Here is a 24999-nt window from a genome sequence, read left to right as displayed (position 1 = left end):
AATTGATCCTATTGAATGTGTACATGTTACTAGATCATCACTAGGAAACTTGCGATATTCTAGGTTCTGTGGAATTACACATCCCAGCCACACGTTTGTTTTTAAGGCATGCTGGAGTGTGTAGTTCCACAGAAGCTGGAGTGTTACAGGGTACCTGCCCCAGAAGTAATTGGCAGGGGCTGAAAGTTCCATTGAGAAAAGAAGTTTTCTGAATAAATGTCCAGATTGTTCGTCATCTCAGTATATTACATCGTTTGATACAAACTATAATTGGCCTGTACTTCTATAGCACCTAGAACACTACACAATGCTTTACAGCTGGATCATTTACATTTTGTGCTTTGTAATTCAAGAACTTCCAAATTGCAAAGTTTGTTTTTTTTTTTTACTATTGCTACATCTGTCTATGTAATAAACACAGTAAGGACAGAAAAACTGTTGGCACATTCTGAACATATTACATTCTAGAATTTAGAAAAAAAAACTTTTTTGAATCCTGGCACCCTAGAGCATCAAAATGTTTTCAAGGCACCTCTAGGCCAAATGTTTCTTATTAAGAAATTTAGAAAAAAAATATTAAATGAAGTGCATTGTGTTTATATGTCACAGTTATGTGGTGAGGGACACGATTTGCTTCCGTTTGTCCACATATATTATGATTAGCAGCCACCAGCACTGGTTTTGCCTGTTACATTGACCATTAATAATAGGAATTGATCCTGGTCCACCAACCAAAGGCACCCCTGCAAGTGGGTGCCTTTGGAGCCTAGGCACACAGTTTGGGAACCACTGGCATAGTCCAATCCTCACCATCAGGTTCAAATAACATTAGCCTATATAATTTGGCCCCAAAAATATTAAGCATTCATAAAATACTGTCCTTAGTTATCTGCTTCTTATTACTGTAACACTGTCCAGCACACAATCTGCTACTTGTAACTAGGGTGATGCTTTGGGGCAGATGGGTTGTGCTGGCTTGCTGGGGCATCTCATGTTCTGAATTTGAACTTTAGGAATATTAGATACCTCCACCTGGTAAGTACTCAGGCCATGGTGGGTAAGCTCATTTTTAGTTTTAGAATTGTTCTGATCACCAGTGTTTTTATTGTTTATGGTGTGCATCTGCATTTTCTTTTCCAGTATGGCACTACAAATCTCAGAAATCCTTATGTTTAGAATTAGGGTGTGCAGTCCGCAGCAATAATCCTTAGCAGTATCAAATGAAGTATCAATGCTAAAGACACGCCACCACGCTCAGTGCACCCCGGCTTATGGGCAAAGATGCACTTTTATTGCCATGCATGCACTGTGGGATGATTAATGCCTGCTTTATGTTAAATTCCCCTCCCCCTGAACTCCTAGGCTCCCGCACACACTAGGCACCGAATATATACAAATATCAAAGTGTACATAATAATTACTCTTGCATCGTAATTTTTTTTTTATGAACGAAAAACATCTGATTTATTTTATATGACCAAATAAAAATGTATTCCAATTTTAAAAAATTCCATAGTTCAGAGTGAATATTTTCCCTTACAATTGCCAAGGAAGACAGGAGCTGTAGTCCATATGTTTTATATATTGTTTTCACAATAGACCATACAAAGAATTAGTACCATGTTGGTATAATAGCATGTCAATATCTGGCTGCTAATGTCATTGTGAAAGTTGACAAATTAACCATTTCCGGTACTTGTGTAGTTTCATGGCGCCGTGCGTCTGAGTCCCCTTGCGGGGCTCGGCCACGCTGCGGGCTCGGTGGCTCGCTACGCTATTTAAAATCAACTCCATACCAACATGGATAGTGGGGGTATGAACTATCCATGTTGGCATGGAGTTAAGTTACTTTTTTTAACATAGTTCGTGGCGAGCGTAGAACCCGGAAGTAGCACGGCGCCGTGAAACTACACAAGTACCCCATTTCCTTTGCAATAGATTTATTGAGCCAGGTGAAGTGATGAAGTGGAAGGTGATAACAGCAGCCAAGCAGCTCCTCACTGTCATTTTTTTAAACCCCCATCTGTAATGTGACCAGCGCTGATTCCCAACTGCATTATCACCTTCAACGTGATCATTTCACCAGTCTTAATACTTCTTACCCATTTAGTTCAGCCCTTTACTTAAAGCTACTTTTAAGTCCCTTCCTGTCAGATGGTATTGCTGGGCAAAATGCAAATGAAGACCTGGATGAGGCACTACACATAGAAATTCCACTGCAACAGAACAACATTGTCATTTCAAATCTATATATCCTTGGTATTTGCAGAATGAATTTTCCAACTGTGCCCGGTTATTTCTAAGCAGTGGCGTCATACCACAGATCACTAAAACATGCAGCCAGTGTCTGAAAAGCAGGTCAATGGTTTTCTATACAAAAGTTACAATATGGAGGAATCTGCATCAACGCTTTAAGAAAAATAAGTACCGGTCAATCAGCTGCTAACTACCATGTTACAGGCTGTGTTTAAAAAAAAAAAGACAGCTAGCTGCTGATTGGTTGGTATGTTATCTCTCTCTCCAAGCGTCAACTCAGTTAAATATCGTTTGTCGCTTCTACACAATGGAGACAAAAATCCAGCTGATCAATTCTCCCTTGTGGAATGTCCCCATTGAGAAATAACATGGTTTTCTCCCTTGTCATAAACCACAGGTTCCATTTAAGTGGCACCTACTTCCGATTCCAGGGAAAGCAAATGTAATATTCAACACACAGCCCACCTGCTTTTCTGGAACTACACGTTCCAGCGAGCATGGTTATTTGGGCATGCTGCAATATGTAGTTCGACAACAACTAGAGGGTTACATGTCAAATACCTCTTCAGTAAAATATAGATTGTAATAGTATAGTCCCTTTAAAGAAAAAAAAAATGTGATGTAACAATTCTCCCAAAACAATGACTGCAGCAAAGGTGGCCTTAGCTGAACAACAATTTGCAGCATGACCTACAGCAGGGATAGGGAACCTTTGGCCCTCCAACTGTTGTTGTGATACATATCCCAGCATGCCCTGCAACATTTTTACGATTTGGTCATACTAAGAGCCAGATTCTATAAGCTTCAAAAGTTATAAAATGGGGAGTAATAAACAGCCCGCCAATCAGCTCCTGTCTGACATTTTTCAAACACAGTCTGTGACATGGCAGGTAGGAGCTGATTGGCTGGCTGTTTATCACTCTCCATTTGATCACTTTTGAAGCTTAGAGAATCTAGCCCTAAAACTGTTGCAGGGCATGCTGGGATGCATAGTTCAAAAGATTCCCCATACCTGTCCTACAGCATTGTAATTAAAAAAAAATATTGAAAGATGGTTGCCTAATTCAATATAGAGCACTTGCTTTTCAAGAAACTATGATTGCTAAATGAAAATTAGTTAAAAAAAAATAATAATTGTTCGTTCATTACACAATTTCAATAAAATCATGTTTTTTTCCTTAAGATGAAGAAATGCAGGACACAAACACAGTGAAACACTTATGTAACTAATGAGGCTCAGGCCGTGGGGCCGGAACACAGAGGCAGCGTAGTTACACCGTGGGGGGTTCCCTTCAGTGACTGGGTGCTACAAGTGTAACATTGATAACAGTCTTCTAATACCCGACGGTACGGATGACCAGTCCAAGTACAGAACAGGAAATCAAAAAGAAAAACCTCTTCAATTTCAAAGAGGTCAATAGTGCATTGGCTGGTTGTGAAGAGGCGAAAAACATAGGCACGTGTGAGCGCGTCAACATCCCAGCCCAATGCCTGCAGCAAAATCCTTCATCAGAAATCCAGGCAGCAGTACCACCTGTAGGAGTGTGTGAAGACAGGATTGTCAGTTACTTAGCGAAACGCGTCTATCCGTGTAAAACACGTTAAGGAGGGCAGGTCGCTCTGGTCAGCATATTAAGTCTGTGGTTGTGCTGAAATCATCCTCCGCTCAGTGCGAGGCTGGAAGGAATGAAGGACCCATCGTCCTCTGGCATCTCCATCACTGCACAGACAGTGAGGCCAGTATCGCTACTATTTGGGGTACTGAAGTTCCTTGGCTTTCTTCAGGATGGGTAGAACATCCCCATCGGAGAGAGGATAATCCTGCGCAATATAAAAGAAGAAGTGTATAAATGTTATTTATTCCAATTAAAAATCAACGCAGCAGACAAACTCCGTCTTTTTCCTGCTTCTTTAATATTCGTTCACCCAGCCAGTTTCTGTTATCTCACCTGGAGCAGCCGCATATTCACTGTAAAGTCCCCTTCTAAGAGTTGCTCACGGATTAATCTGAAACAGAAATTAAGAGTATAATGTGATACACACTTAGGCAACTGGTTCTAAAATGACAATGTCCAAATCATGGTGAGAATTGTGGTTCCACGGTAACGTAGCCTTACGTAAAGAATTGAATTCCCCCTTGCTAACCCCCCACCCAAAACCTGTTCCATCCTTCAAGAATCTAGACCAGGGGTAGCCAACTCCAGTCCTCGAGAGCTACCAACAGTTCACGTTTTCCAGCTCACCTCACAGGTGCACTCATTACCAACTGACACAATTCAAAAGATCCACAGGTGACGCTAAATACTTTGCTTGTGATTCTAGGGGTTATTCTGGTTCACCCTCTGGCAAATTCCTTCTTAGATGGACAAAATCATGTGCACTGCAGGGGGCCAGATGTAAAATGTGCAGAGAGAGAATTAGATTTGGGCGAGTTTTTTTGTTTCTGTGCAGGGGAAATACTGACTGCTTTATTTTTACACTGCAATATAGATCTCACTTTGAAGTAAAACCCCACCCAAATCTAACTCTCTCTGCACATGTTACATCAGCCCCACCTGCAGTGCACATGGTTTTGTCCATCTAAGAAGGAATTTGCCGGAAGGAGGAAACCAAAATAACCCCCTCTGTGAGGAGATCTGGAAAACATTATGAGGTGAGAAGGTTCTATCTAGCTGTGGAAAAGAGCTGCATTGAAAATACCTCATCTACTCAGAAACATTAATTGAATTCATAGCTATTCAATGGTCAGGTGTAGTGTTTAGGTGATTGTTCTGCCACTGATATCTTCGACTACAGCTGGTCATTGAAATGTGTACCTTTTTTAGTATATGCAATATTTTTGCCTGTACTGTGTGCGAATGGATTGCGTTTAACTATAGGCGATACTGAACTGGTCTTCAGCCTGATGTTTCTGAATGGAAGGAGTCGAAGGTATAACACTGGCAGGCAGTAAGGGAGATTCTACTGTAACACTTGGTGCAGTACTTACATCAACATTGCACAAGTGACCTTCAGGAGAAAGTCAAATCTGTCCTCATCTGCAAACAGTGAATCCCAGATCCGGATAACATCAGGCAGCACAAACTCTTGGGAAAGGAGTAACGTCAGCCAGCGGAAAGCGAAGAATTGAGGCTTGATATTCTGTTCTTGCTGTGGGCAGACAATGATTGTAGGTGATCCTCCCAAGAGCAAGAATAAACAACCTTCCAATAGTCAGCTATGGCAGATCTGCGTTTCCCATAATGCTTAGCACAGTAATAAAAACGTAGCACTGTCCGCCAGAGAATAGAAGCTGGTGGCCCAGCAGCCCATCAGGCACCGTTGCTGCTGCTGCTTCCCTGACTGGCTTCCAGCCCATCATCTATGATTGGCTGGTGGCCGGCGCTACAGCTGGCACTGTCTGTGTGTCTATGACTGTCCGTGTAAGCGCCATAGACACCAGTGCCATTCAGGCTGCATAAATGGACATTGTCTGTTCCAAGCGCTGCTAGTGCACATCGCTGCTCAACTCAAATGCGCAAGTGCAACCTAATCCCATGAATACCTGCCTTTGGGGCAAAGTTCTGGAATTCTTACCAGCCTGAGGTACAACTCCTCGTCCTCTTCCTTTAGGGTGGAGTACACTCTTTCCATCTTGGCAGTTATTCCGCACTGGGAGTCATCGAGGCTCTTAATGAAATTGTCCCGGATCTCGGCCATCAGATTAGTGAAGCAGAAGAAGGTGTCGGCCTCCGCATGCTCTGCTCGGGATAATAAATGAGAATAAACATACGATTTAACGAAAGAAAGAGCTCTACAGATCAAAGGTCATAACTAAGACTACCAGAGCCTGTATTCTAACAACAAAATTGGATAGATTTAAAAAGAGATCTTCTGAGGAAACCGCCATATTATTCTAGCGGAGAAACGCGTTGAGAGGGGGTCTCTATCGACACCCACGTCCAATTGGAGTGCTCTCCCTCCCAAGACACAGAAACCCACTGAGGAGTTCCCACGACAGCAGGACTTTACACAGAGTGCCCGTTGTAACTGCCTTGCTCAGACACCGCTTGTTGAATCACCTGCACCACTGTCAGCGAGTAGACTATTGAACAACGGAGGACTCAGCTCCCAGCAATTGCCTGTCAGCGTCCACCAGCTACCAGCAATGCAGCCAGCCTGATCCGTCATAAAGGGGCGGACACAACTCCTGACACATAGGTTCCCTCCGATTATACCGATCATCTTTCATATTTAAAAAGGAGTGACATCAGAAACGCTATTCCTATTATTAACAGAACATTTCCACCCAAATAGGAGGTTGAGCAATGCGCTCCATAATTATTAATGAATAATTATTCAATTACATGGACTGTGAATATGAGGAGATAGATCCCATAATGAATGAATTGTATATGTTTTTATATGCATTTTGATTTCTTATTACTTGGTTAATAAAAAAATTGTATATACTTTAAATTAAATTGGATTTACGCTTCTTAAATCTATCTAGTTTTATTAAATAATTCTTCTAAGATACTACTGGGAGCTGCATCTCCAACCTAGTGTGTGTATTTAAATCTGTGAATACAGAATATATAGAAATTGAGCACAATTTTTATTTTTCTAACAAGAAAATGATCTATTGTAATGTATTACTAAAGATGAAAGAAGAGGCGAAGGACACTCGTGTATTACTAAAGATGAAAGAAGAGGCGAAGGACACTCATGTATTACAGAGGATGAGAGAAGAGGCGAAGGACACTCATGTATGACGGAGGATGAGAGAAGAGGCGAAGGACACTCGTGCATGACGGAGGATGAGAGAAGAGGCAAAGGACACTCGTGTATGACGGAGGATGAGAGAAGAGGCGAAGGACACTCGTGTATGACGGAGGATGAGAGAAGAGGAGAAGGACACTCATGTATGACGGAGGGTGAGAGAAGAGGAGAAGGACACTAATGTATGACGGAGGGTGAGAGAAGAGGAGAAGGACACTCGTGTATGACGGAGGATGAGAGAAGAGGAGAAGGACACTCATGTATTACGGAGGGTGAGAGAAGAGGAGAAGGACACTCATGTATTACTGAGGGTGAGAGAAGAGGAGAAGGACACTCGTGTATTACGGAGGGTGAGAGAAGAGGAGAAGGACACTCATGTATTACTGAGGGTGAGAGAAGAGGAGAAGGACACTCGTGTATGACGGAGGATGAGAGAAGAGGAGAAGGACAACTCATGTATTACGGAGGGTGAGAGAAGAGGAGAAGGACACTCGTGTATGACGGAGGATGAGAGAAGAGGAGAAGGACACTTATGTATTACGGAGGGTGAGAGAAGAGGAGAAGGACACTCGTGTATGACGGAGGATGAGAGAAGAGGAGAAGGACAACTCATGTATTACGGAGGGTGAGAGAAGAGGAGAAGGACACTCGTGTATGACGGAGGATGAGAGAAGAGGAGAAGGACACTCATGTATTACGGAGGGTGAGAGAAGAGGAGAAGGACACTCATGTATTACGGAGGATGACAAAACAGGACAACAGATTAACTCACCTTTCCAAGGACTGTTGGGATTTGTAGCAAATGTGTAATAGATTGGACCGACTATTTCGTTCATGCCTTGCACGTAGGCTATGCCAGGATTCAGCTTAGCGTAAATGAAAAGGATCCGCTCCACCACCTCCCAGTGTGCCTCACAGCCATTGGGCAGAGGCTCTAAATCACCCAGCGAATAAGAGGAGGCCTTCAAAGGAGAACTCACCTGTAAGACAGAAGTGTTACATGAGTACAGAGCAAAGGCGGACGATTTGTCAAATGCTTTAGACAAAACTTTGTTTTTCCTTCCCGTTTAGATTTACACAGCACTAGTGGGTCACAGCCAAAATGCATCAAGGGTGCCCAAATTCACTTGGCACTCAAAGGGTTAAGGAATCACATGACCTAGTAACTGTCCTGTGCACCTAAATCTCCATTTCCACAGCATTAACAAGATTGCATTCATCCTCCAGTAACATGGTAAAGCTACTATAATAGAGAGTGTACTAATGTTGATTGATGGGTTCTATAGCCAATCAAGTTTGTTTATACAGAGACCAATAACGCAGACAGACAGGTTCCCAATACGGAGAACCTTTGCCAACAATGTGCTTACATTGGTAAGGCCACTTCTATTCCGGGCCACAGTCTGAGACTTTAGAGTGGTCTGTTCCACACGCTTCCTAAGGGTCTCATACTCATTCTCTGGATCCATGATCAGCTGGCAGGGGTAGTCTGTGCGGTTCAGGAAAAATGAGAAGTCAGGGCAGAGTCTCCTGTGTAATCAAAGAGAAATAAAGGAATGGACAATAACTGGGAATTCTCGTCTTTGATATATATGATAAAATAGTAAACCAGTGTCCGGTTGTCATTTTACAATAAAGTTTTTGCCCTGGACAATGGGCTGACATGGGAATTTATTCTGTAACGGTCAGGAAAGCCCCTTAGTGGTGACCAAACCGTCCTTTCCCCATAAGATCAAGCAAATCCTTTGTTTCATGCAGGTGCAAACATAACGCAATGCAGTTATGAAGCTACCTGCATGACTGTACAGGTGCCCATCATGCTGATTGTTTGTCAGCTGATCTTTTATCCAGAGTCGGGCTTAAATGCAATGAGGAGAGAGAATGCACCTAATGCAAGCTCCCCTGAATATATTTGAAGGACTAAAGCAGGGGTAGCCAACTCCAGTCCTAGAGAGATAACAACAGTTCACGTTTTTTCCAGACCACCTAGCAGGTACATAAGTGTAGTCATTACTCACTGACATTAAAAGATCCAGAGGTGGAGCCAATTACTTCACTTGTGATTCTGTGAGGAGACCTGGGAAACATTAACAGCTGGTAGGTCTTGGGGACTGGAGTTAGCCAACACTGGACTAAAGGATTTCCACTTCAAATCTTTATATTTAGGAGCATGTAGGAAGGAACTCCTTCCCCGCTTGGCCTGACTATTGGTCTAGCGCCGAAGCAGAGAGCACAGTGCCCACACACACACACACACACACACACACACACACACACACACACACACACACACACACACACAGTTATCCTGGATTCACTGCCGCGCATGCAATAAGACGGACCATGAGGCTGCTACATACTGGTAGCTAAAATACTGGACATTATGAGGCTGGAACATAAGGCAGCACAAGGTGTGCTCCCTACCACCAGTGCTGTGCCTAAACACGTGCATAGGGGGTCGTGCGATCGAAATGGACCCTCTCCCAAAGGAGAAGGGCCCCGTTTTTCCCCTAACCCCTCTCAGCCATAAGGCCGAAGAGGGGAAAATAGGGATCGTGGGTCCTCTTCGCCGAAGCTTAGAGGAACCCTCGGAAGGGTTAGGACGGTGGGTCCTCTGCACCCGAAGGTTTGGAGAGACCCGCATTAGACTTCCCTCTGCCTTGCGGCTCGGGGTCGTCCTCGAGGGGACCGAAGCTCTCCCCAAAAGGAAAAGAGCTTCGGCACAGTGGGGAAATGGAAGGCCCGTAAGTGTCGACCACACTACCCAAAAAAACGTGACAAACTACAGAAAACAAAGAACGTGAAAAGTGACGAACATGAGAGGGAAAATAAATAAATAAAGAAACCCCAGCCAGAAGGCCGGGGTGGGGGTGTGAAAAATTGTCCTACCCCATCCAAAAGGACGAGGTAAGGACGTGAAGCGCTAACCTAAAGGGAAGTGCGCAGTGCAAGTGCATGGTGATTTTGGGATCACCCGTGCATGTTCGGCATAAGGCAGCATCACTGAAGTACAATGCTCCGTCTAATAGATAACAGCTTTATAAACTCCGTCTGGATCCAGAATGGGTTTACGTGAGGCCACAGCAACCACAAAGATATCAATGTGGCTCCATATTTTATATGGGAGCCATTTTTAATTGAGGCAGCACTGAGAATGAGGATTGTGGTGGCTTCAGATCAGGGCTTACCTACTTTTACATTTTTCCTCTCAGGGACATGGGCAGAAGTTGGTGCACAGCGACAGGGGATGGGGGGGGGGGGGGGGGGGGGGGATCTGGCTAATTGCACAAATAGGCCCAACCCCTCAAGGGGAAAATTCCATGACAAAAAATGGTGTATCTTCTGGAGAAACCGGGCATAGACAACTATGCATGAGACACTATGCATGAGACAACTAGACACTCTGGTGGAGACTTATTTCTTCCCATCCACACTAGGAAAGACATAAAAATGTCTAGGACTAGATTTACTAAACTTTCTAAAAAACAGGTGGTGGTGGTGGTGGTGGTGGTGATGCTACTCACAGCATAAGTAAATATATCCCTAGGAGTCTGCTTGAGACCTTAAACCTTTGATCAGATCTGACCAACGCCTCACCCGACAGCTCAGATGTGGCCTCATACGTTTTAAGGCAAACATACTTTCTCGGCATGCACAGTACCGTGAGACTTGGCTTGTGTGCCGTAATCACAATGCGTCAAAAGCTCTTCACAAAGACAGCACCAATTAATTTGAGATGCACACATCTGTATTGTCACCATTTCAATACATCATTTTTAGTGCTCTAGCTCCCAACATCATCTCTATACCCCATGGCTCCGGTGTCCCACATTGATTGCTAGAGAATCATAGATTAACAAGACAAAAATGTAAATGTTTAACATTTGTCATGGATAACTGGTAATAATAGGTTGTGCCTCGTGGTGACAATGTACTGAGATACAGACACACCACAGCAAACAGCGACACCCCAGACAGGAAAAAGGAATTGCATGGATTTCTAAAGCTGCAGGGTTATATAATTACCACCACAAGCAATTGCATTGTCAGCAGCCATCTGAGACGGCAGCCAGTGAGTAGATTTACCTGACATCCTTGTCTATCTGTAGCAGCACCTCATTATCTTTGAAGTAAGTGTTCCACCGGCTATCAGGGTTGGGATTGAGTGGCTGGAAGAGATTATACGCGACTGTAAATAAAACAAATTACCGTCGGCTTTAACTGTTCTAGACAAACATTAGATCAGTGACGGCTATCCTTGACACTTCAGCTGTTGTAGAACTACACAGCACAGCATGCCCTGCATCAGTTTTGGCATAATAGCAAAACTGTAGCAGGGAATGCTGGGATGTGTAGTTCTACAGCAGCTAGAGTGTCAATGTTAGCCTTCACTGCATTAGATGATTTTCTTTTTAAAATTAAAAGATTAGTAATAATAGACCAGATGGACTGAACCTTGGGGGTAAATCAGTACCGCACGTGAGCAGCTTAATGCCATCTAGCCAAGCCCCCCCCCCCCCCGCCGAATCCCCTCGGTACCATGTGAGGCGATGTGCACAAGAACACATCCCCTCGCAAGCAAGTCATACGATGGTCGCGCCCATGGAATGATTTCTCGTGCCTTCGCAAATAAGTCAGTCTGAACAAAGACAGGGTATCGGCCTGCCCGCGTTCCAAGGGAAATGTGAGTTTATGGTGACGCCCCTAAAGCACTGGCCATTCCCCCGATCCGTCATTGTGTCCGCCCCTCCCTCCCTACAGCGAATGGCCCGGGGAGTGTGTAACTCCCAAAGCTGTTTGCTGTCGGGGTTTGCACATGTTTAGAAATCCGCAAACCCCGACCATTGGGGCCGAATTTGGATCACTACGAGTGATCCTAAATCGGCCCCCTTATGGATTATTTTCAACCTAGAAACGATAGAGGTGTCCACGTGTATCTAGTCTCCCTTCACGATAAACTGCCCTTCCACACACGCCAGATACTGCGGCTGTATCCACATACGAAATGCTACGTTCCACTGTTTTCCAGGAAAACTCTGTAACGTTCAATTTCTTATGCCACAGACAGCTGAATATAGGCATGCTATATAATTTTAGTCAGCAGAGGATGCTTGTGCATCTTACTCACTGTTTTGCATACGAGATGCTATATAACCCCTTCCCGACATATGACGTACATGTACGTCATATGCCGGTTGCGGGGGAATCAAGCCAGCTCACGGAGTGAGCTGGCTTGAAAGAGAGCAGGTAATGGCTGTATATTACAGCCAGGTACCTGCTCTCACGGCCACGAGCGGCGAGTTCGCCGATCGTGGCCGTTTAACCCTTTAAGCACCGCGGGCAAAGTGCCCGCAGTGCTTAAATAGCTGATCGGAGGGGGGGGGCGCCCCCCTCCGGCGCCGATCGGGGCCCCCTGCGGCGAGATCGGAGGGTGCCGATCGGTTGCCATGGCAGCCAGGGGTCTAATGTAGACCCCTGTGCTGGCCATGTCAGCATTCCTATTACATCCTGCCTGAGGCAGGATGTAATAGGAAGTGCTGAAAATCACTATGTTCAGCTATAGAGCTCTATGGCTGAACCTAGTACAGGCGATCGCGCCCCCTAGTGGTCAAGTACACTAGGGGGCCTTGTAGTAAAAGTAAAAAAAAAAAAAAAATAAAGTAAAAAAAAAAAAAAAAAAAAATAAATATTAAAAGTTCAAATCACCCCCCATTTCACAAATAAAAATAAATAAAAAATAAAAAAATTAAACATATTTGGTATCGCCGCGTTCCTAAAAGTCCGATCTATTAAAATATAACATTAGTTATCCCGCACGGTTAAAGGCGTAAACGGAAAAAAATTCCCAACGCCAAAACTACGTTTTTTATCGCATCGCCTACCCAAAAAAATGTAACTAAAAGAGATCAGAAAGTCGCACATATCCCATAATGGTATTAATTAAAAAGTACACTTCAGCCCGCAAAAAATGAGCCCTCACCCAGGTCCGTAGGTGGAAAAATAAAAAAGTTATAAGCCGCAGAACATGGCGACGCGACGCAAATTAGAAAAACCGTAAAATTTTCTATTTTTTTTTTTAGTGGTAAAACGTAACGAAAACTATATAAGTTTGGTATCACCGGAATCGTAACGACCCATAGAATAAAGATAACCCATCATTTTAAACGAACTATGAACTCCAAAAAAAACGTAACCAGCGCAAAATTGTGGAATGGCGTTTTTTTTCCTTTTTACCCCACATTGAATTATTTCCTGATTCCCCAGAATATTATACGGTATAGTAAATGGTACCATTAAAAAGTACAACTTGTCCCGCAAAAAAAAAGCCCTCATGTGTCTATATAGCCGGAAAATTAAAAAAGTTACGCTTATTTGAACGCGAGGAGGAAAAAAAAAAGAAAAGTTAACAAAAAACGCCCCGTCGGGAAGGGGTTAAACAGAAAAAAAGCACAAGAAAGACGCACAATGCTACAGTCATGCATATGTATAACGAGAGGAGTATAGATGTATGTGGACACATCTGTATACAACAATGTCATTTTAGCTACTTAAAAGGGGCACAGTATGTCAGAATTACATGGTCTTCCAAAGTGACATCTTCCCTAGACAAGCCGAGATTGGCTTTGGCAATTCCTGGTTGGATGATCATCTCTTTCAGAAATTGGTCATAGGTTTCCCTGAAAGATGATAAAAGTAAATTGTATTGGTAAGATAGAATAGGATTTGCTAGATATGTGAAAAGTAAGGGACGGACATTTTCTCACCTTTGTTTTTTCAGCACGGAGTCCCATAGTAATCTTTCTGTGGGGAGATAGCTTAACAAGATCTGCAAAAATGAACAAACAGTTGTTGGACATTTTCATCAGCGGAATGAAACGCATAGGGAGTCAACCTAACTAGGCATGAGTTGGATCCTGGGAGCCGTAGGCAGGTGGAACTCACACCGTGCATTATGGGACTAATGCCACATGGATCACTAAACAGACAATTTGCATATCGAGTGACTACTGAACGACTGTACACATTGGACATGCATGAGGGGAGATAGTGACTGAAAACACAAATAGATTGTAAAAGCAGTGTGACCGGAGCTTAACTGACAGGAAGCCCACGCTTGGGGGCGGTAACTTGCTGTTTTCTGGCTGTGCCCAGCTATTTTGGAAGAGGGACTGTGAGGTCAGTGATGATCACTTCCACCCTGTCTGTCACAGATTAATGGAAACCTCAGACCTACTCACAGTTGCACAGACAGATTACAAATTTTGATGGTTCGTTAATGGCGTATGGATACAAAGGGGCGCCTTCTTCCTGTGTGGGCGGAAAATTCCTCCGCACAGTCCACTGCGATTTCTCACATCAGCGATCCATGCTGAATAAGGCCCTACTGTACATTTGCAATCCAATTCCAAGCGCGCACTGATTTTGTAGATTAAAATAAAAAGGTTTTTTTTTTTTGTGCAAACCCCCGAGCGGGTGAAAAGTTACAGAAAATCTTTATTGGAGCAATGGAGAACCTTCTGGTGCACCCCTCCTAATTAATAATCATAGGCTTGGTGAGGTCTAAGTAGCATATTTTGGACAACAAAGACATGTCAGTTTTCAGGTGACTTTCTTTATAATGGGTTAAATGATGGTAGACAGGTGTGTGGAGGTCTTAAAGTGATGGGTGAAGTGGTAGGGCCGCTTTCATATTTAGGGCGGTATTTAATCTGGGATTCCGACAGTAGGCATTCCAGGCTGTTTTTGTTTCTCTTGGCAGAAACTCAACAGTCAGAATTTAATGTTCCAACTGTCGCGTGTCGGAAAGTCCTAGGATTGTCAAAAATGGCCACAGATTGTCCAAACAAAGGCAGAGAATTTCACATACCGCAGCCATTTCCGACAAACCAGATCCGATGTTTTAAAGGATCCGTTTTCTATCAACATAGTACAAATACAAAAAAAAACAAAAAAAAAAAAACAGCAAAATAAAGACACCATTGCTAACTTCCGGTACTTTCCTTATGGCCACTAACAGCCTTCTATTAGGTCCTGCTATCTCAGGCGACGCAGTACTGGGGCCCAGGATGGCTTGCCTATTTTGTCATGCACTTTACCAAGGTTGCATTATATGGAAAAGTACCACAACCTCACCGTGACTGCCGCAGTTGGCATATGTGCAATAACGGTCAGTTTCATAAAATAAAGTGGTTTTGCATCTTATACCCCTTTCACATTACAAATGCCGGGTCGCAACTAGGATTTGGACACGGGTCCGTCCCAGGTCGCTGACGTCATTGGGAGGGCTTGGAGCTGATGCCGCCTCCTCCCTCTAGTGTAAACGGGACCCAGGTCGCTCCACCCGTGTTACCGGTTTACACTGCCCAGCAACCCAGGTAAAACCCAGGTCAGACCTGGGTTATTTGTGCGGTGTGAAAGGGGTATAAATAAATAGATTGACCCCATAAGCTGGGGCAGGCCTAGCCAACCTGTTGCTCACCAGATGTTGTGAAACTAAGCATCCCAGTATGCTTTGCCACAGTTCTAGCATTCCATAATAGCGAAACTGTTGCAGTGCATGCTGGGACTTGTAGTTTCAAAACAGTTGGAGCACTGCAGGTTGGCCAGGCCTGGACTTGAGTAACTATAGTCTAAAAGGAACACACACCTTCCAACAGAGACACCGAATACCTGCTTCAAATGGGATTCCTGTCCAAAGAGAAAGAAAAGAAAAAAAATCATCCCAAAGTCACAGTCAGATGCACAGACTTCATTTCTTCCAAAGGTGGGTCTGACACCAAATCAGTGGGAGCAACACATCATTTCTATGGGTACATGACATTGACAGGAAAAGAGATATGTCCCCTCTCTGCTTAGGTAGGGTACAGAAGAGGGGCATCACCGGTACTTGTAATATATTATATAGGAATACAGTGGCCGTACTCCTCACCAGTAGAGGCCACTCGACGGACCAAATGACTCCTTTGTGTGCTAAAGATGTCATAACAGAGAGTGAAAGCAATTTTTGCACGGACAGTGATCTATTTTAAACTGACAGGATCGGGAGAGAGGGAGCTGTGAAGACAGAGATTGGAGGTAGGACCAGATAAGAATTGGCGGTGGGGGTGGAGAGTTGGGGGTAAAAACTGTCACAGCTCAAAGTGAAAGTACATTGCAGAAGCCGTCATTTTGTTGTGCTTTTAACTAGTACGGAATAAAAGAACAGGTGCAAAAGGTACAGAGGTTCGACCTATTCTAAGGACAGCAAACTGCAGGTTCAGAGTGACTTCCTTCCTAGTTAATCAACAGGCTTTACAGTTTGAACAGACAGCATCAGTAACTACAAAGTACAAATAATACAATTATTAATATAGCGCTCATTCTAGCAGCCTGCATCTTCCAACACCCATGCAGTACCTCTTCCCTGCCTGTGGGGTCGCTCTTCGCTGTGGTGCTTCTAGCACAGGTATGGTCTGCATATCGTTGATGAACTACAGACCACACTGTACCAGAATCACCACAGCAGAGAGTGACGACCCAGGCGTTAGAAGATGCAGGGTGCTAGAATGAACATTAACATAGCCTTGTAAATGTTTAATAGCTGTGTATATCTTGTTCACTGTAACATTTAAGTTAAGTATACTCCAGGTTAACTTAACTAAACCTGAATTTATTATGTTTGGCAGCTTATGGAAACAAGAGAAGTTTTAAAGAATCAAAGTCCTGCACGTCCTGTAGAAGGCGGTGAATGATCTCACCGTTGAAGCACAGCTCCCTCAGCACAGGTAGGTTGATTTGCGGTTCACTGAGAATGCTTTGGAACTCGGCGATTCTGCAAATAGAAAAACATCACCTGACTATTCACTGTCTGCTGGTTCTGTTACGCACAGTGTGCTTCCGGCATGGAAAGTAAAACACAGATATGCTCAGCAAGCAGATACGGGCGGGGAGGAGACTGTCTGATAAGAACGAAGAACTGAAGCAGTACAAAGATTAAGAAATATATATAAATATATTGCATTGTGTGAAATACAATGAGGGTAACTCAAACCTGTTTGCAGGGCACTGCTAATTCGCTCAGCTGTCAAAGTGAAATCCCACCTTGCAAATGAATGTGTACGGCTAGTGTAGAATTCACCCAAGTGAAAATGTCCAAAATCCTTTCGTTACAGGCTCACCATCGAAGCTAGGAGTAGCCAGAGACTTTTGGGCCTTACACACGAGGAGATGTGCGGAGCGTTCTGAGCTATGTGTCAGTGCTGTGTGCTGAGCGATCTATCAGGGCCAGTGTTCTTTGGTTTTAGTGACGTGCTAGGCTGTGCATCGTTATCGCTATGGCCCCTACACGGAGTGATGTAGGGGCATTTCTAAGCAATCTAGTCACATCACTTAGAAAATGCCCTGAAATTGCCCTTGTGTAGGTCCCATAGCTCGGAGGCTGCAATGAATACAGGCATATCTGGCCTGGAGCTGACGTCACACACTCTCCCCTAACCTGCATGTTCCTAGGCACACCTAGCGTTTTATTCTGGCACGCATGTGTGTTACTTAGCACTACCACTAAACAGCTGTTTACCTCCCCCCCCCCTATTTCCTGTCAATAACCTTACAAATGGCTAGCGAAGGAAAAAAAGTAGCAGGATTTATTCGCTATAGGGCATCGCACATGGGCAGTGTATGTATAATCGGCCACTGTTCTAATTCGCACAGCAGCAATCAGCTCTGAATTAGACCCAATATTCGTGCGTAAAGCAATTGGTCAATCTATTACATGCAACATTCTAGTGGGATCAGTCCTCTTTTTCACTTTGGCTGGACTCTGTGCACCGCCAGTAATACACACTGCCCCCCCCCCCCCCCCCTCACCACAGCAGTACTGTGCACCCTCAGTAATAACACACTGCCCCCCCCCTCACCACAGCAGCACTGTGCACCCTCAGTATGAACACACTACCCCCCTCCCCACAGCAGCACTGTGCAGCCTCAGTAAAAAAAAAAAAACACTGCCCCCTTCACCACAGCAGCACTGTACACCCTCAGTAATAACACACTGCCCCCCTCAGCACTGTGCACCCTCAGTAAAAACAAACTGCCCCCCCCCCTCACCACAGCAGCACTGTGCACCCTCAGTAATAACACACTGACCCCCCCTCACCACAGCAGCACTGTGCACCCTCAGTATTACACCCTGCACACCCCCCCCCCCCACCACCACAGCAGCAGCAGCAGCACTGTGCACCCTTAGTATAACACCCTTCACCCCCCTCACCACAGCAGCACTGTGCACCCTCAGTAATAACACACTGACCCCCCCTCACCACAGCAGCACTGTGCACCCTCAGTATTACACCCTGCCTCCCACCACCACCACAGCAGCACTGTGCACCCTCAGTATTACACCCTGCACCCCCCTCACCACAGCAGCACTGTGTACCCTCAGTTTAACACCCTACCCCCCCCTCACCACAACAGCACTGTGTCCCTCAGTATTACACCCTGCACACCCCCCCTCCCACCACCACAGCAGCAGCAGCACTGTGCACCCTCAGTATAACACCCTGCACCCCCCTCACCACAGCAACACTGTGCACCCTCAGTAATAACACACTGACCCCCCCTCACCACAGCAGCACTGTGCACCCTCAGTATTACACCCTGCATACCCCCCCTCCCACCACCACCACAGCAGCAGCACTGTGCACCCTCAGTATTACACCCTGCACCCCCCTCACCACAGCAGCACTGTGTACCCTCAGTTTAACACCCTACCCCCCCCCCCTCACCCTCACCCTCACCACAACAGCACTGTGCATGTGCAGCACCCTCTCACATAGGTACATGTAGATAAATGCTACTCGTGCATGTAACCCCCCCTGCAATACTAGATGAAGCTTGCATGTATGCATCCACACCCCCTCTCTCCTGTGCCCCTGAGAGCAGCCATAAGGGGCCCCAGGAGCAGAGGAATCTTACTTGCTCTTGTGCAGACTCGACATGTTGACTTCCGGCTGTCTCCTGGATGCTGTGGGAGGGCGGGACCATGGTGACAGGAAACAGGAACCCTGACAGCAGTAATACATTACACTGGAGCAAGCAGCACCTCCTCCTTCCTTCCCCCCACCACCTTCCTCCGAGTCCTAGCTGAGACATCATGATTAGGGTCCCACAGCAGCTCAGTATTATAGGCTGACTGCATAGCATTCATTAACCAGGTAAGATGTCAGGAGGAAAATTAAACATCTATGCTCTTAATAACCATTGTAACGAGGCTGATGTTACCTTCTTATTCGGGCACAACTTCTTATTAATGAACATGTAATGGTCTCTTAAGCCCCCCCATACACTAGTAAGATGGATCTTAAGTGTCAGGAACGTCGACATAGTTGACGTACACTATCTCGCTGCGCTCGTCACACTATATAAAATCAACTCCATGCCCACTTGGATAGTGGGGGTATGAACAGGGTGGGTATACAGATAACAAATGGGGACTGGGGGGCATTTAACATTGGATCCAATGTAAAAATCGTGTTGATCGCATCGCATGCGATTTGGTTGCATGCGATGCGATCGACCCGAATTTACCGAAAAAATCGGGTCCATCGCATCTGATTGTATGCCTTAAGTTAACACACAATCAAAAAAAATAAGGCGCCCAGATAATACATGAGTACCAATTCATCATATTGTAGCACTGAAGTACACACATGGTTGTGACATTTACACAAAGCACCCAAGGCATATTTGCCTACTCTCACAGAATGGCTGGGAGGCTTCCGAAATTCCGGTCCCCCTCCCGGCCCCCTGGAACGGTGGGCAAGCCTCTCGCATGCCCTCGGACCCATCTCCCCCAAATCAAATAGCACAATTTGCGGCTCTTTGGGAAGTGGACATTCATTTAGCCCTGTCTCCTCCTCCTCGTAGACCTGCAAATCACAGTATCTGCTGTACTGTGGGCGGGGCTTGATGACATGGATATCACTCAATGCCCCCCTTCCTGAAGGTCCCAAAATATGAAAGCTGGGAGGTATGTGTTAACATTTATGTAATATATGTGCTGGATCAGGGATGTATTAAGCCCTGTACACACGAGGGAGATATATTGCTCAGTTTCTCCTTTTCATCAGCAACCAGAGATGGTCGCCGATGAATGGGAACCTCTGCCGGGTGGTGCCGCAGAGGTAATCAGCTGGTCGCAGGAGCAAGCACCTGCGACCAGCGATTAGAATGGGGCTGAAAATGGGAGCGCACATCCGGCGATTTATCGCCGGGGCACACTCCGATCACTGGCAAATATGGTCGCCAGCGACCATATTCCCAGCGATTTCAGCCCCTATCGCCCCCGTGTGTACACAGCTTAAGTGCTTAGCAACCAATGCACATGCGCGAGTCCAGTCAGCGCCAAAATTGAGGACATTATTTTTATCAAATGCCAGGTTTAGTTTAATAGGAAGTCATCGTTTGTGGTTGTTATCGGCCATGTTCTGTGAGTGTCAGGGAAAATGCAGGTGTGCCCAGGCATTTTCAGGGAGGGAATATAGAACAGAGAAAGATTCAATCTATTATATCATGTGCTAATTAGCAGCCCTGGTGACCACCTCCACATAATTGAATCACCACTTCAAAAGACAGACATACAATACCAAACAGGGCTTTGGCAGGTCTCCATGGCGCTATTAATCAGATGACTGGAATTCTCCAGAATAATGTACCCAAAAATAAAGAAAATTTTGCAATAGTGTAATACAGGGTTGCCTACCCTCCCGGAATGGCCGGGAGGGTCCCCGAAATCGGGTCCCCCTCCCGGCACCCCGGAAAGGGGGGCAACCCTCCCGCATTGCCCTTCATCCCCGGCGGACACCCCCACCCGGCGGGGGGTCCCCGGGTTAAATGACGCGATCGCGGCTTTTTAGCCCCGCCCCCTGTCGTGCAATGCCTGAAAATACAAGCTTAGCACGGCGGGGGGCGGGGCTAAAATGACGATATCACTATGGACACGCCTCTAATAGGACAGCCAGCCATGTGGCCCCGCCCCTGAACCACCCCCTTTCCCCTCCCAGAGATGGCCCCGCCCTCTGCTTTGCTGAGCTGGCTGCCCTCTCCCGGAGAGGGCAGCCAAAAAGTCGGCAACTATGGTGTAATACTGATAGATTAAATGGTAGAATCAACTTAAACCATAACAGTGTGAGCTCGTACCAGATGGCTATGTCTACACCTTTAAGTAGACAATAGCGTTTGATTGAGGGACAAATGACGTCACCAAAGGTCAAAACTCCTCCTTCTTCTCCTTATAAGAATATCCACTCAAAAAGGATAGAGAAAGGACATCATGGTGCACAGGGGCTGGCTGGCAACTTTTAGTCTGGGGGGCAAGTCCAGGACACTGGCCCATAAGTAACAGCGCATTGTTAAATGGTGTTTTTTTTAATTGAAAAAAAAATGTATTAATAAAAATCTTGGAGGGGGGGGGGGAGTGTTTATTAATCGTTAATGTAGCCTGTAGGTATTAAAAAGGGGGTGGTTCTGAATGTCAATGCCCCTAGCAGCAGGGCAGGTGTGTCATTAATAAGTTACGCTCCCCTGTGTGACGCTTGTTGCGCATGCTGTGTGTGCTCAGCTGTCACTCCCTAAGTGGAGCACAAGGGGTGCCGGACGGGGTCCCGACAGGCATTTACCCGACGTCGGGATCCTGACTGTCAAAACACAGACAGCTGGGTTCCTGACGGCCACCTACTATTTTCCCTCGTGGATAGAATAGGTGGCTCGGGTAGTGAGCAACCGTGCCCGCAGCGTGGCGAACGCAGCGAGCCCGCAAGGGGCTTAGTTGCGCTCACCATGCTGTCTGTGTCTGGCCAGTCGGGATCCCGACATTGGGCTAATGACTGTCGGGATCCCGACTGTCGGACCCCTGTACCACACCCGAGCACAAGAGGCGCACACAAATGACTCACTGACTATAATACGGATGACTATGAACGGCAGTATCAGTTTGCTTTGTAGCTAATTTTGGACCTGCAGAGCTTCCGTAACCCTGCAGGACACAGAGGGAGGTTGATCAGGACAATACATTGGACCAACAGGGCCCTTTTTAGTTTTTAAGGCGGCCCCAGTTGTGCAAGTAAAGAAATTTTATTATTGGTACTGATAGCTAAAAAATAGGCGTGGCCATGTGTCAAGAGGGGGTATGGCCACATTAAACTAGGGAGGGGTTACATGGGAATATGGGGGTAGCCACATTATGCCACACTCCATAATGCCCCTTACACATTATGCCACACATCGTAATGCACATTACACATGCCACACACTGTAATGCCCAATACACATTATGCCACACATCAGAATATCCATTACACATTATGCCAAACACCCCAATCCCCATTACTCATTATGACACATACCCCAATTCCCATTAAATATTAGGCCTCACAGTAAGGCTTCTAATTACTCTCTTATAGGGGTAACTTAAGTGAGACAGCAAGGGCGCCATGGAAAAAGAGATTCCCTCTTTTTCCCATGAAGCACTCTCTTTCTCACTCCTCAAAAGAAAGAGGTGTGAGAAAAGAGAGATGGTATCAGAGAGAAAGGAGGAGTGTGGAGTAGAAGTAAGAGAATGTCAGGGGGAGAGAGAGAGAGAGACAGGAGCAAGAGTGAGTTTCAAAGAGAAAAAATAGAGAGTGTGTCAGGGAAAGAAAGGGGGTTGGAGATGGAGTGAGAGAGGGTGTCGGAGAGAGTGAGAGACAGCGCCAGGTAGAGAAAGAGAGGGGGTGGTGAGAGAGACTGTCAGAGAGGAGGAAAGAGAGAGAAAGAGGAAGCATGGAGAAAGGAGAGGAGCTAGAGAGACTAGGGGAAGAGAGACAGAGGAGATAGAGAGACTAGGGGCAGAGAGAGGTTAAGAGAGGGGGCGGAAGGAAGAGAGGAGGGAAGAAAGATAGGAGGGGGCAAAGGGAAAGAAAAAGTGGAGAAACAGCAGGGGAGAGAGGGTGATAGAGAGAGGAGAGAGAAAAGGGGACTGAGACCGAAAGGTGACGGTGAAGGAGAGGAGGTGACAGGGCAAAAGAATGGGCAGGAGATAGGAGGCTGGGTATGGGCAGGAGATAGGAGGCTGGGAATGGGCAGGAGATTCCCATCTGGGAATGGGCAGAAGGAGATGGGAAGGGGGTTGGGTAGGGTAGGAGGAGATGGACAGCTGGGTATGAGCAGGAGGAGATGGGAGGCTGGGTATGGGCAGGAGGAGATGGGTAGGGGAGTTGGGAAGTGGCAGGGTAGGAAGAGGTGGGCAGCTGGGTATAAGCAGGATGATAAAGGATGTTGGGTATAAGCAGGAGGAGATGGGCAGCCACAACCTGGTATGAGCAGGAGATGAGATGCTGGGTATGGTCAGGGGGTGGGTGGAATAATGGGTGGGACAGGCAGAGTGCCATCACAATTCCACCCCTATCCACCTGAAGCTTCCTGCAATCAGTTACGTGGCGCCTGCACAGCACTGGGGAATCTGGTCGCTAGTTGGAGCAGCAGCTGCTCTGTATCACAGAGGAGCAGGAGGTAGAGCACGGCACCATACAGCGGCAGCATCTCGGCCATTTCAAATGGCGCAGACTAGCGACCCAATCAGAGCTCACGGCCCAGCTTCTAGTACACAAGCTCTGATTGGTTCAAGTCAGGAGCCGCGCAGCAACTGGTCCAGAGCCGCCGGAGGGGGAGGGAAGTCTGCGGTGCTGTGCTCCTCTGTCCTACTCGCCACTCAGTGAGTAGGTGGTGCGGGTAAAGAATATGACGGGATGTCGGATGCCCTAACTGGCATCACTGGGCGGCCCGCAGCACTAATCAATAGAGCGGCCCGGGGGGCATATGGCACCCTGCCCCCCAGCCCGCCTCTGATGGTGCAGTATATAAAATTTAATGTTAAAAACACAAAGTACTGGGATATGAATCAAGGGACTCTCACCATTCAGTTTTGTCCACAGAAAATTGTGGACAAAATAAGCATGTGTTGTAATGAGCTCTCATGCGTCCCTGGATGCTGAAGTGGATAAGAGTGTCCAAGAGTCCTTCTCCCTATTTCCAGAAATTGCCAGCAGCCGACCAGTTATAACACCTTGGAGTCTCTTTCTCAAGGCATAAGGTTCTGGCTGTTTGGGACAGGGTATTTATACCTCCCACATGTTACAATCAAGTAAAACCTAATTCCAGACACAGATCAACTATCAGCTAAAATCCTAACACACATAAACTAATAGCAGCTCCAATCCATGGCACGTTTCCCTTCTCTCCTGTTCTCACAGGTGCTTATGCTTCTCATATAATTAGCGGTGAAAATGCGCTGTTTTTTGCCACGACTTCTGGTCGCGGCTGAGGGCGGAAGTGACGTTTGCGTGTCCCTGCTAACTTCCGGTTTGCGTGTCAACTCCCGGAACTTCCGGTATTTGGTCCGGACGTTATGTTGGTTCCGTGTAGGACACTGCTTCTCCACAATTAGTCCCTCTTTCAATATATACCATGTCGGAATGTCCATAAAGTGCAAAAGTGCCTTTATTTACGGTTTTACCTCAGAAATAATAAAAAAGGAATAATCAGTGCAAATTCAGATAAATATCAACTTATAAAAAAATCATAAAAATCACTTTGTCTCGAAATCTTTGTTAAGACCATTTGGGACTAGGTATTCAAATTAAAGATTGTTTTCATTTCTTTTTTTGCTAGTTTTTTTTTTTTTGGCAAGTCACCACCTCTTACATCAGGAGTCACCTTTTGCAGAACATACATTTTTTTAATATCCAATATGTTACATTCATGGTGTCAATTAAAGTGCTCTGATAGTGCATGTACCTCAAGCCCTTTCTTGATATTTCTAAAATGTTCACCTAATCTTACTTCAAAAACCCTACTGTTCTACCAATATACAATTTATCGTATTTACATTGAACAGCGTATATAACATTAGAAGAATTACAAGTTAAAAAATCTTCTAAAAAATTGTCTCTATCTTCATCCCAAAATTAT

The 24999-nt window shown here is 45.6% G+C and overlaps 2 protein-coding genes across 2 annotated transcripts in view; one reads left to right on the top strand and one right to left on the bottom strand.

The window, feature by feature from the left end:
• Nucleotides 1–1445: 1445 nt before the first annotated feature.
• On the bottom strand, nt 1446–19117 carry TBC1D13 (TBC1 domain family member 13). The gene is made up of 12 exons (XM_083158721.1): nt 18970–19117; nt 16755–16828; nt 15665–15705; nt 13782–13843; nt 13595–13694; nt 11104–11186; nt 8388–8547; nt 7790–7997; nt 5833–5996; nt 5246–5406; nt 4206–4263; nt 1446–4077 (listed from the first exon to the last, which is right to left on the bottom strand). The coding sequence occupies exons 1-12, from the start codon at nt 19074–19076 to the stop codon at nt 4006–4008; spliced, it is 1290 nt and encodes a 429-aa protein (XP_083014847.1). The 5' UTR covers nt 19077–19117; the 3' UTR covers nt 1446–4005.
• Nucleotides 19087–24999, top strand: part of ZER1 (zyg-11 related cell cycle regulator) — a 62303-nt gene continuing 56390 nt past the window's right edge. Inside the window, exon 1 of the mRNA XM_083158719.1 lies at nt 19087–19208. The gene's annotated coding sequence lies outside the window, so the exon portion shown is untranslated. The remainder of the gene's footprint in view (nt 19209–24999) is intronic.

The sequence above is a fragment of the Crinia signifera genome, chromosome 9 (assembly GCF_055691185.1).
Source record: "Crinia signifera chromosome 9, ASM5569118v1, whole genome shotgun sequence".
Classification (NCBI taxonomy): Eukaryota; Metazoa; Chordata; class Amphibia; order Anura; family Myobatrachidae; genus Crinia; species Crinia signifera.
This window is presented reverse-complemented; position numbering and strand designations above follow the sequence as displayed.